The 12,500-nt window shown below is 49.5% G+C and overlaps 1 protein-coding gene across 1 annotated transcript in view; it reads left to right on the forward strand.

Moving 5' to 3' along the window:
* Positions 1-12,500, forward strand: part of B3glct (beta 3-glucosyltransferase) — a 52,421-nt gene that overhangs the window by 25,968 nt on the left and 13,953 nt on the right. Inside the window, 3 exon segments of the mRNA XM_060375862.1 lie at positions 1,592-1,691; positions 2,331-2,450; positions 9,270-9,414. Of these exon segments, the coding sequence (XP_060231845.1) occupies positions 1,592-1,691; positions 2,331-2,450; positions 9,270-9,414 (365 nt within the window).

Here is a 12,500-nt window from a genome sequence, read left to right on the forward strand (position 1 = left end):
CAGAGAGACAGACAAGACAAGCAGAGAGCCAGAGAGAGACAGACAGACAGCTGGACGGACAGGCAGAGAGACCAGACAGATGGACGGACAGGCAGGCAGAGAGACAGACGGACGGACGGACAGATGGACAGCTAGAGAGACAGACGGACGGACAGACAGGCAGAGAGACAGACAGACGGACGGACAGACAGAGACACGACAAGACAGGCAGGCAGCCAGAGAGACAGACAGATGGAGAGCCAGACAGACGGACAGCCCGTAGCCAGCCAGCCCGACGGATGGACGGACAGACAGACGGATGGATGGATGGACAGACAGAGGGATGGACAGACAGACAGATGGACGGACAAACAGCCAGACAGGTGGACGGACAGAGAGACAGACGGATGGATGGACAGATGGACGGATGGATGGATGGAGAGATGGATGGATGGATGGATGGATGGATGGATGGAGGGATGGAGGGATGGATGGAGGGATGGATGGATGGAGGGATGGATGGAGGGATGGAGGGATGGAGGGATGGATGGAGGGATGGATGGATGGATGGATGGAGGGATGGATGGAGGGATGGATGGATGGAGGGATGGATGGAGGGATGGATGGATGGAGGGATGGATGGATGAATGGATGGAGGGATGGATGGATGGATGGATGGATGGATGGAGGGATGGATGGATGGAGGGAGGGAGGGATGGAGGGATGGATGGATGGAGGGAGGGAGGGATGGAGGGATGGAGGGATGGATGGATGGATGGATGGATGGAGGGATGGAGGGATGGAGGGATGGATGGATGGAGGGATGGAGGGATGGATGGATGGATGGATGAATGGATGGAGGGATGGAGGGATGGATGGAGGGATGGATGGAGGGAGGGATGGATGGATGGAGGGATGGATGGAGGGATGGATGGATGGAGGGATGGATGGATGAATGGATGGAGGGATGGAGGGATGGAGGGATGGATGGATGGATGGATGGATGGAGGGATGGATGGATGGATGGAGGGATGGATGGATGGATGGATGGATGGAGGGAGGGATGGATGGATGGATGGAGGGATGGATGGAGGGATGGAGGGATGGATGGATGGATGGAGGGATGGATGGATGGATGGAGGGATGGATGGATGGAGGGATGGATGGATGAATGGATGGAGGGATGGAGGGATGGAGGGATGGATGGATGGATGGAGGGATGGATGGATGGATGGATGGAGGGATGGATGGAGGGATGGATGGAGGGATGGATGGATGGATGGATGGAGGGATGGATGGATGGATGGAGGGATGGATGGAGGGATGGAGGGATGGATGGAGGGATGGATGGATGGAGGGATGGATGGATGGAGGGATGGATGGAGGGATGGATGGAGGGATGGATGGATGGATGGAGGGATGGAGGGATGGATGGATGGATGGAGGGAGGGATGGATGGATGGAGGGATGGATGGAGGGATGGATATAGGGATGGATGGAGGGATGGAGGGATGGATGGATGGAGGGATGGATGGAGGGAGGGAGGGATGGATGGATGGAGGGATGATGGAGGGATGATGGACAGACGGACAGCCGAGCCCCGCCCCCGCAGGCCACTGCGCCAAGACCTTCGCCATCCTGCAGAGGTTCCTCAACCGCACGCGGCCCGCCGTGGCCTGGCTGCTGGTGGCCGACGACGACACGCTCATCAGGTCGGGGTCGGGGGTCAGGGGTCAGGGAGGAGGGGCGGGGCCAGGGGCGGAGCCGGGCGGGGAAGAAGGAGAAGGAGGAGGAGGAGAAGGAGGAGGAGGAGGAGGAGAAGGAGGAGGAGAAGGAGGAGGAGGAGGAGGAGGAGGAGGAGGAGGAGGAGGAGGAGAAGGAGGAGGAGGAGAAGGAGGAGGAGGAGGAGGAGGAGGAGGAGGAGGAGAAGGAGGAGGAGGAGGAGAAGGAGGAGGAGGAGAAGGAGGAGAAGGAGGAGGAGGAGGAGGAGGAGAAGGAGGAGGAGAAGGAGGAGGAGGAGGAGAAGGAGGAGGAGGAGAAGGAGGAGGAGAAGGAGGAGGAGGAGAAGGAGGAGGAGGAGGAGAAGGAGGAGGAGGAGAAGGAGGAGGAGGAGGAGGAGGAGAAGGAGGAGGAGGAGGAGGAGGAGGAAGATGAGGAGGAGGAGGAGGGGGAGGAGGAGGAGGAAGAGTTGGGGAGGAGGGAGAGGATGATGTAGGGAGGAGGGTCGGGAGGAGGATGGAGGGAGGACGAAGAGGGGAGGAGGATGGAGGGAGGGGGAGGAGGACGTAGGGGAGGACGGAGAGGCCAACGCCCTCCTCCCCCTCCCCCCTCCCCGTGCTCCCTCCCCGCAGCGTGTCCCGGCTCCGGCGCCTGCTGAGCTGCTACGACCCCGCGGAGCCCGTGGTCCTGGGCGAGCGCTACGGCTACGGGCTGGGCGCGGGCGGCTACAGCTACGTCACCGGAGGGGGCGGGTGAGTGGGCGGGGCCTGGGGGAGGAAGTCACCTCAGGGAGGAAGTCACCTCATCAGGGAGGAAGTCACCTCAGGGAGGAAGTTACCTCAGGGAGGAAGTTACTTCAGGGAGGAAGTTACCTCAGGGAGGAAGTTACTTCAGGGAGGACGTTACCTCAGGGAGGAAGTCACCTCAGGGAGGAAGTTACCTCAGGGAGGAAGTTACTTCAGGGAGGAAGTTACCTCAGGGAGGAAGTTACCTCAGGGAGGAAGTTACCTCAGGGAGGAAGTTACCTCAGGGAGGAAGTCACCTCAGGGAGGAAGTTACCTCAGGGAGGAAGTTACCTCAGGGAGGAAGTCACCTCAGGGAGGAAGTCACCTCAGGGAGGAAGTCACCTCAGGGAGGAAGTTACCTCAGGGAGGAAGTTACTTCAGGGAGGAAGTTACTTCAGGGAGGAAGTTACCTCAGGGAGGAAGTTACCTCAGGGAGGAAGTCACCTCAGGGAGGAAGTTACCTCATCAGGGAGGAAGTCACCTCAGGGAGGAAGTTACCTCAGGGAGGAAGTTACTTCAGGGAGGAAGTTACCTCAGGGAGGAAGTCACCTCAGGGAGGAAGTCACCTCATCAGGGAGGAAGTTACCTCGGGGAGGAAGTTACCTCAGGCATGGGGCGGGGTTACCTCAGGGAGGAAGTTACCTCAGGGAGGAAGTTACCTCAGGGAGGAAGTTACCTCAGGGAGGAAGTTACCTCAGGGAGGAAGTCACCTCAGGGAGGAAGTCACCTCAGGGAGGAAGTTACCTCATCAGGGAGGAAGTCACCTCAGGGAGGAAGTCACCTCAGGGAGGAAGTCACCTCAGGGAGGAGGTCACCTCAGGGAGGATGTTACCTCAGGGAGGAAGTCACCTCAGGGAGGAAGTCACCTCAGGGAGGACGTTACCTCATCAGGGAGGAAGTTTCCTCAGGGAGGAAGTTACCTCATCAGGGACGAAGTTACCTCAGGGAGGACGTGACCTCAGGGAGGAAGTTACCTCAGGGAGGAAGTCACCTCAGGGAGGAAGTTACCTCAGGGAGGAATTTACCTCAGGGAGGAAGTCACCTCAGGGAGGAAGTTACCTCAGGGAGGAAGTTACCTCAGGGAGGAAGTTTCCTCATCAGGGAAGAAGTTACCTTGGGGAGGAAGTTACCTCAGGGAGGAAGTTACCTCAGGGAGGACGTTTCCTCATCAGGGAGGAAGTCACCTCAGGGAGGAAGTTACCTCAGGGAGGAAGTTTCCTCATCAGGGAAGAAGTTACCTCGGGGAGGAAGTTACCTCAGGGAGGAAGTTACTTCAGGGAGGAAGTTACCTCAGGGAGGACGTTACCTCAGGGAGGAAGTCACCTCAGGGAGGAAGTCACCTCAGGGAGGAAGTTACCTCAGGGAGGAAGTTACCTCAGGGAGGAAGTCACCTCAGGGAGGAAGTTACCTCAGGGAGGAAGTCACCTCAGGGATGGGGCGGGGTTATCTCAGGGATGGGTGTGACCTCTCTGGGAGGGGCGTGGCCACCCAGGGAAGGGCGTGGCTACCTCAGGAAGGGGCGGGGCCTCCCAGGGAGGGGGCGGGGCCACGCTCACTTTATTCCATTATTTCATTTTCTATTTTATTTTCTTGCTTCATCTCATCGTTGTCTTTTACCTCATTTTACCTCATTGCTTTCCCTTCGCTTTATCACGTCATTTTATTATTATTTCATCATTATTTCATTTTACTGTTTTCAGCATTTTATTATGATTTTATTTTATCTTATGTTTTATTGTTTCTATCATTTTTTCTCCCTTTATTTTATTATTTCTATCACTTTGTCTCTTTTCTTTTTTACTTCGTATTTTTACTTGGTTGTTTTATCTCGTTTCATTTTATATTTTATTTTATTTCATTTCATTTTATTTCATTTCATTTTATTTCATTTCATTTTATTTCATTTTATTTTATTTCATTTCATTTCATTTCATTTTATTTCATTTTATTTTATTTCATTTCATTTTATTTCATTTTATTTTATTTCATTTCATTTTATTTCATTTCATTTTATTTCATTTCATTTTATTTCATTTTATTTTATTTCATTTCATTTTATTTTATTTCATTTCATTTCATTTTATTTCATTTCATTTTATTTCATTTCATTTTCTTTTATTTCATTTTATTATCTCGCTTCATTTCGTCTCTCGTTCTCTCTTGTCGTGGTCCGGGTCGTTCGCCTCTGTCCCCCGCTCGCCAGCAGGGGGTGCCGGGTCTCGCTCTAATCCTGTGTGCACGGGGCTCTGGCTGCAGTGTAATCCAGAGCTCAGGTCAGAGAGAGAGGGGGAGAGAGGGAGAGGGGGAGAGAGAGAGAGAGAGAGAAAGAGAGAGGGGAGAGAGAGGGAGAGGGGGAGAGAGAGAGAGAGGGAGAGAGAGGGAGAGAGGGGGAGAGAGGGAGAGACAGAGGGAGAGACAGAGGAAGAGAGAGACAGACCTAGAGAGAGACAGAGGGAGAGAGAGGGAGAGACCTAGAAAGACAGAGAGAGGGAGAAAGAGAGGGAAAGAGAGGGAGATGGAGACAGAGACAGAGAAGGAGAGAGAGGGAGAGAGAGAGACAGGGAGAGAGACAGAGAGAGGGAGAGACAGAGAGAGGGAGAGAGACAGAGAGAGACAGGGAGAGACAAAGGGAGAGAGCAGGAGAGACAGAGACAGACAGAGGGAGAGACAGAGAGAGAGAGAGAGGGAGAGACAGAGACAGAGGGAGAGAGAGACCTAGAGAGAGACAGAGGGAGAGAGAGACAGAGAGAGATAGAGGGAGAAAGAGAGGGAGAGAGAGACCTAGAGAGACAGAGAGAGAGAGAGGGAGAAAGAGAGGGAAAGAGAGGGAGACAGACGGAGACAGAGACAGAGAAGGAGACAGAGGGAGAGAGAGAGACAGGGAGAGAGACAAAGAGAGGGAGAGAGGCAGAGAGGGAGAGAGGAAGAGAGAGGGAGAGAGACAGGGAGAGACAGAGAGGGAGAGAGACAGGGAGAGACAGAGAGAGAGAGGGAGAGAGAGCCGGAGAGACAGAGAGAGAGAGGGAGAGACAGAGACAGAGGGAGACAGACAGAGAGAGAGAGACAGAGACAGAGGGAGAGAGAGAGACAGACCTAGAGAGAGACAGAGGGAGAGAGAGACAGAGAGAGAGAGAGGGTGAAAGAGAGGGAGAGAGACGGAGACAGACAGAGAAGGAGAGAGAGGGAGAGACAGGGAGAGAGAGAGAGAGCAGGAGAGACAGAGACAGACAGAGGGAGAGAGAGAGACAGAGAGAGGGGGAGAGAGGAACAGGAGCAGCCCCCCTCCCCCCAGCAGGCTCGCTCCCAGCCAGCCCAGCTGTCCCTTCCGGTGAGAGGGAGAAGAGGGGGAAAACACAGATGTTCATGTCAGAGAGAGAGAGATAGAGAGAGGGAGGGAGGGAACGGGAATAAATCACTCCCGAGGAGAGGCCGGGGGCGCGGACAGAGCGAGATTTACGGGGTTTTTCACGACGGAAAAACAGTAAAACTGTTGAGAACTGGCCGGGCTCCGCGGGGGGAGGGTCTCACTGGATTCTCTCGCTCTGTCTCTCTGTCTCTCTCTCACCCTCTGTCTCTCCCTCTCTCTGTCTCTCCCTCTGTCTCTCCCTCTCTCTGTCTCTTCCTCTCTCTGTCTCTCTCTGTCTCTCCCTCTCTCTGTCTCTTCTTCTCTCTGTCTCTCCCTGTCTCTGTCTCTCTGTCTCTCTCCCTCTGTCTCCTCTCTCTGTCTCTCCCTCTCTGTCTCTTTCTCTCTCTTCTCTGACTCTCCTCTCTCTGTCTCTCTCTCTCTCTCTGTCTCTCCCTCTCTCTCTTTCCCTGTCTGTCTCTCCCTCTGTCTCTCTCCCTCTCTCTCCCTCTCTGTCTCTGTCTCTCCCTCTCTCCCTGTCTGTCTCTCCCTCTGTCTCTCCTCTCTCTCCCTCTCTGTCTCTGTCTCTCCCTCTCTCCCTGTCTGTCTCTCCCTCTGTCTCTTCCTCTCTCTCTGTTCCCTCTCTCTGTCTCTCTCCCTCTACCTTTGTCTCTCCCTTTCATCCCTGTCTCTCCCTCCCCCTCTTCTTTCTCTCTCTCTCTCTCTCCATCTCTCCCTCTCTCTTTCCTTTTCGCTCTCTGTCTCTCCGTCTCTCTCCCTCTCTGTCTCTCCCTCTTTGTCTCTCTGTCTTTCTGAGTCTCTCTCCCTCTCTCTCTGTCTCTCTTCCTCTCTCTCCCTCTCTCTTTCCCCCTCTCTGTCTCTCTCTCTCTCCTCTCCGTTTGTCTCTCTCTCTCCCTCCCTCTCTGTCTCTCCCTGTCTCTGTCTCTCTCCTCTTCCTCTCTCTCTCTCTCTCTCTCTCTCTCTCTCTCTCTCTTGGCTCAGCCGACCTGGCTGTTAACATTAAATCTTCCCTATCTCTCCCGGGAGGGCATTGGCCGGTCACCGTGCTCCTGGCAGGATGTGATCCCGGGAGAGAGATAGCGGGGTCACGACCCCGCATTCCTCCCTGCCTGCCGGGGACTGTGCTCAGGACGACTCCTCCATCCCCTCCTCCCCTCCTCCCCTCCTCCACCCCCTCCTTCTCCCCTCCTCCACCCCCTCCTCCCCTCCATCCCCTCCTCCATCCCCTCCTCCCCTCCTCCACCCCCTCCTTCTCCCCTCCTCCACCCCCTCCTCCCCTCCACCCCCTCCTCCCCTCCATCCCCTCCTCCATCCCCTCCTCCCCTCCATCCCCTTCTCCCCTCCTCCATCCCCTCCTCCCCTCAATCCCCTCCTCCCCTCCATCCCCTCCTCCATCCCTTCCTCCATCCCCTCCTCCATCTGCTCCTCCATCCCCTCCTCCTCCTTCTCTTCCTCCTCCTCCTCCTTCTCCTCCTCCTCCTTCTCCTTCTCCTCCTCCTTCTCCTCCTCCTCCTTCTCCTCCTCCTCCTCCTTCTCCTCCTCCTCCTCCTCCTTCTCCTCCTCCTTCTCCTCCTCCTCCTCCTTCTCCTCCTCCTCCTCCTCCTCCTCCTCCTCCTCCTCCTCCTCCTCCTCCTTCTCCTCCTCCTCCTTCTCCTCCTCCTCCTCCTTCTCCTCCTTCTCCTCCTCCTCCTCCTCCTTCTCCTCCTCCTTCTCCTCCTCCTCCTCCTCCTCCTCCTCCTCCTCCTCCTCCTCCTCCTCCTTCTCCTCCTTCTCCTCCTCCTTCTCCTCCTTCTCCTCCTCCTCCTCCTCCTCCTTCTCTTCCTCCTTCTCCTCCTCCTCCTCCTCCTTCTCCTCCTTCTCCTCCTCCTCCTCCTCCTCCTCCTCCTCCTTCTCCTCCTCCTCCTCCTCCTCCTCCTTCTCCTCCTTCTCCTCCTCCTCCTCCTCCTCCTCCTCCTCCTTCTCCTCCTTCTCCTCCTCCTCCTCCTCCTCCTTCTCCTCCTTCTCCTCCTCCTCCTTCTCCTCCTTCTCCTCCTCCTCCTCCTTCTCCTCCTCCTCCTCCTCCTCCTCTTCCCCGAGGACCCGGGTTCAAGTCCCGGCAGCTCCCGACCATGTAGAGCGAGACCCGGCGCCCTCTGCCGGCGAGCGCACATGTGACCACGCACACACGTGACCAGAGCGAGATCATACACACATGACTAGAGCGAGATGACTCACACGTGTGACCAGAGCGAGATCACACATTCACGTGACCAGAGCGAGATGACTCACACACGTGACCAGAGCGAGACCCGGCCACCCCCCGCCGGCCAGCGCACATACGACCACGCACACACGTGACCAGAGCGAGATCACACACGTGATTAGAGCGAGGTCATACACACGTGTGACTAGAGCGAGATCACACATACACGTGACCAGAGCGAGATGACTCACACGTGACCAGAGCGAGATCGCACAGGTGATTAGAGCGAGGTCATACACATGTGACTAGAGCGAGATCATACACACATGACTGGAGCGAGATGACTCACACACGTGACCAGAGCGAGATCACACATGTGATTAGATCGACATCATACACACGTGACTAGAGCGAGATCACGCATTCACGTGACCAGAGCGAGATGACTCACACACGTGACCAGACCGAGATCACACATGTGATTAGAGCGAGATCATACACACGTGTGACTAGAGCGAGATCACACATACACGTGACCAGAGCGGGATGACACACATGTGACCAGAGCGAGATCACACGTGATTAGAGCGAGATATACACACATGACTAGAGCGAGATCACATATACACGTGACCAGAGCGAGATGACTCACACACGTGACCAGAGTGAGTTCATACACACATGTGACTAGAGCGAGATGACTCATACATGTGACCAGAGCGAGATCACACATGTGATTAGAGCGAGATCATACATGACTAGAGCGAGATCATACACACGTGTGACTAGAGTGAGATCACACACATGTGACCAGAGCGAGACCCGGCCACCCTCCCGCCGGCCAGCGCACATACGACCACGCACACACGTGACCAGAGCGAGATCGCACAGGTGATTAGAGCGAGGTCATACACACGTGTGACCGGAGCGAGATCGCACATTCACGTGACCAGAGCGGGATGACTCACACGTGTGACCAGAGCCAGATCACACACGTGTGACCAGAGCGAGATCGCACGTGTGATTAGATCGAGACCACACACGTGTGATTAGAGCGAGATCACACACGTGTGACCAGAGCGAGACCCGGCCACCCCCCCAAGCCGGCCGGCGTGTGCCTGCGCGCGCACGTGGGCGCACACGCGTGAACACACGTGAACACATATGAACACGCGTGAACACGTATGAACACACATGAACACGTATGAACGCAGTCCCCCCCCCTCTCTCTCCCCCCCAGCATGGTGTTCAGCCGCGAGGCCGTGCACAGGCTCCTGGCCAGCGGCTGCCGCTGCCACAGCCCCGACGCCCCCGACGACATGGTCCTGGGCCTGTGCTTCAGCGGCCTCGGCGTCGCCGTGACCCACAGCCCGCTCTTCCACCAGGTCCCCGCGGGGGGGCGGGGCGGGGCGGCGTGACGTCCTCGGCCATTACGTGACGTCATCGGTCATTAACATCCTATCATCATGACATCATCATCAATCATTAACATCCTATCATCATGACATCATCATCGATCATTAACATCCTATCATCATGACATCATCGATCATTAACATCCTATCATCATGACATCATCAATCATTAACATCCTATCATCATGACATCATCATTGATCATTAACATCCTATCATCATTAACATCCTATCATCATGACGTCATCATCGGTCATTAACATCCTATCATCATGACATCATCGATCATTAACATCCTATCATCATGACATCATCAATCATTAACATCCTATCATCATGACATCATCATTGATCATTAACATCCTATCATCATGACATCATCATAATCATTAATATTCTATCGATCATTAACATCCTATCAATCATTAATATTCTATCATCTCGTTAATTAACATCCTATCATCATGACATCATCATCAATCCTTAACATCCTATCATCATGACATCATCAATCATTAACATCCTATCATCATGACATCACCATCAATCATTAACATCCTATCATCATGACATCATCATCAATCCTTAACATCCTATCATCATGACATCACCATCAATCATTAACATCCTATCATCATGACATCATCATCAATCATTAACATCCTATCATCATGACATCACCATCAATCATTAACATCCTATCATCATGACATCACCATCAATCATTAACATCCTATCATCATGACATCACCATCAATCATTAACATCCTATCATCATGACATCACCATCAATCATTAACATCCTATCATCATGACATCATCATCAATCATTAACATCCTATCATCATGACATCATCATCAATCATTAACATCCTATCAATCATTAACATCCTATCATCATGACATCATCATCAATCATTAACATCCTATCATCATGACATCATCATCGGTCATTAACATCCTATCATCATTAACATCCTATCATCATGACATCATCATAATCATTAATATTCTATCAATCATTAACATCCTATCAATCATTAATATTCTATCATCTCGTTAATTAACATTCTATCATCATGACATCATCATCAATCCTTAACATCCTATCATCATGACATCATCATCGATCATTAACATCCTATCATCATGACATCATCATCGATCATTAACATCCTATCATCATGACATCATCATCGATCATTAACATCCTATCATCATGACATCATCATCGATCATTAACATCCTATCATCATGACATCATCATCAATCAACATCCTATCATCATGACATCATCAACAATCATTAACATCCTATCATCATGACATCATCGATCATTAACATCCTATCATCATGACATCATCATCAATCATTAACATCCTATCGATCATTAACATCCTATCATCATGACATCATCATCGGTCATTAACATCCTATCAATCATTAACATCCTATCATCATGACATCATCATCGATCATTAACATCCTATCATCATGACATCATCATCGATCATTAACATCCTATCATCATGACATCATCATCAATCAACATCCTATCATCATGACATCATCATCAATCATTAACATCCTATCATCATGACATCATCGATCATTAACATCCTATCAATCATTAACATCCTATCATCATGACATCATCATCGATCATTAACATCCTATCGATCATTAACATCCTATCATCATGACATCATCAATCATTAACATCCTATCATCATGACATCATCATCAATCATTAACATCCTATCGATCATTAACATCCTATCATCATGACATCATCATCGGTCATTAACATCCTATCATCATGACATCATCATCGGTCATTAACATCCTATCGATCATTAACATCCTATCATCATGACATCATCATCAATCATTAACATCCTATCAATCATTAACATCCTATCAATCAATCATTAACATCCTATCAATCAATCATTAACATCCTATCGATCATTAACATCCTATCATCATGACATCATCATCAATCATTAACATCCTATCATCATTAACATCCTATCAATCCTTAACATCCTATCAATCCTTAATATCCTATCAATCATTAACATCCTATCATCATGACATCATCATCGATCATTAACATCCTATCAATCATTAATTACTATCCTATCATCTCATTAATTATCCATATTCTATTATCTCATTAATTATCCATATTCTATTACCTTATTAATTATTAATATTCTATCATCTCATTAATTATTAATGTCCTATTATCTCGTTAGTTAATATTCTATCATCTCGTTAATTAACATTCTATCATTAATTATCCATATCCTATCATCTCATCGATCATTAACATCCTAGCATCTCGTTAATTAATATTCTATCATCTCGTTAATTAATATTCTATCATCTCATTAATTATCCATATTCTATCATCTCATTAATTATCCATATTCTATCATCTCATTAACTATTAATATTCTATCATGTCGTTAATTATCCATATTCCATTATCTCATTAATCATTAATATTCTATTACCTTATTAATTATTAATATTCCATCATCTCATTAATTACCAATATTGTATCATCTCATCAATCATCAATATTCTATCATCTCATTAATCAATATTCTATCATTTCATTAATCATTAATATCCTATCATCTCGTTAATTATCCATATTCTATCATCTCATTAATATTCTATTACCTTATTAATTATCAATATTCTATTATCACATTAATCATTAATATTTTATCATCTCATTAATAATCAATATTCTATCATCTCATTAATTATTAATTATCGATTTTCTATCATCTCATTATCAATATTCCATTATCTCATTAATCATTAATATTCCATTATCTCGTTAATTATCCATATTCTATCATCTCGTTAATTATCCATATTCTATCATCTCATTAATTAATAATATTCTATTACCTCATTGATTATCCACATTCTGTTTTTTATTAATAATTAATATTCTATTATCATATTGATTATCCATATTCTGTCATTTATCAACAATATTCCATTACTTATTAACTCTTACTATTATATTACCT

Source organism: Meriones unguiculatus (assembly GCF_030254825.1).
Source record: "Meriones unguiculatus strain TT.TT164.6M chromosome 13 unlocalized genomic scaffold, Bangor_MerUng_6.1 Chr13_unordered_Contig_2907, whole genome shotgun sequence".
NCBI lineage: Eukaryota > Metazoa > Chordata > Mammalia > Rodentia > Muridae > Meriones > Meriones unguiculatus.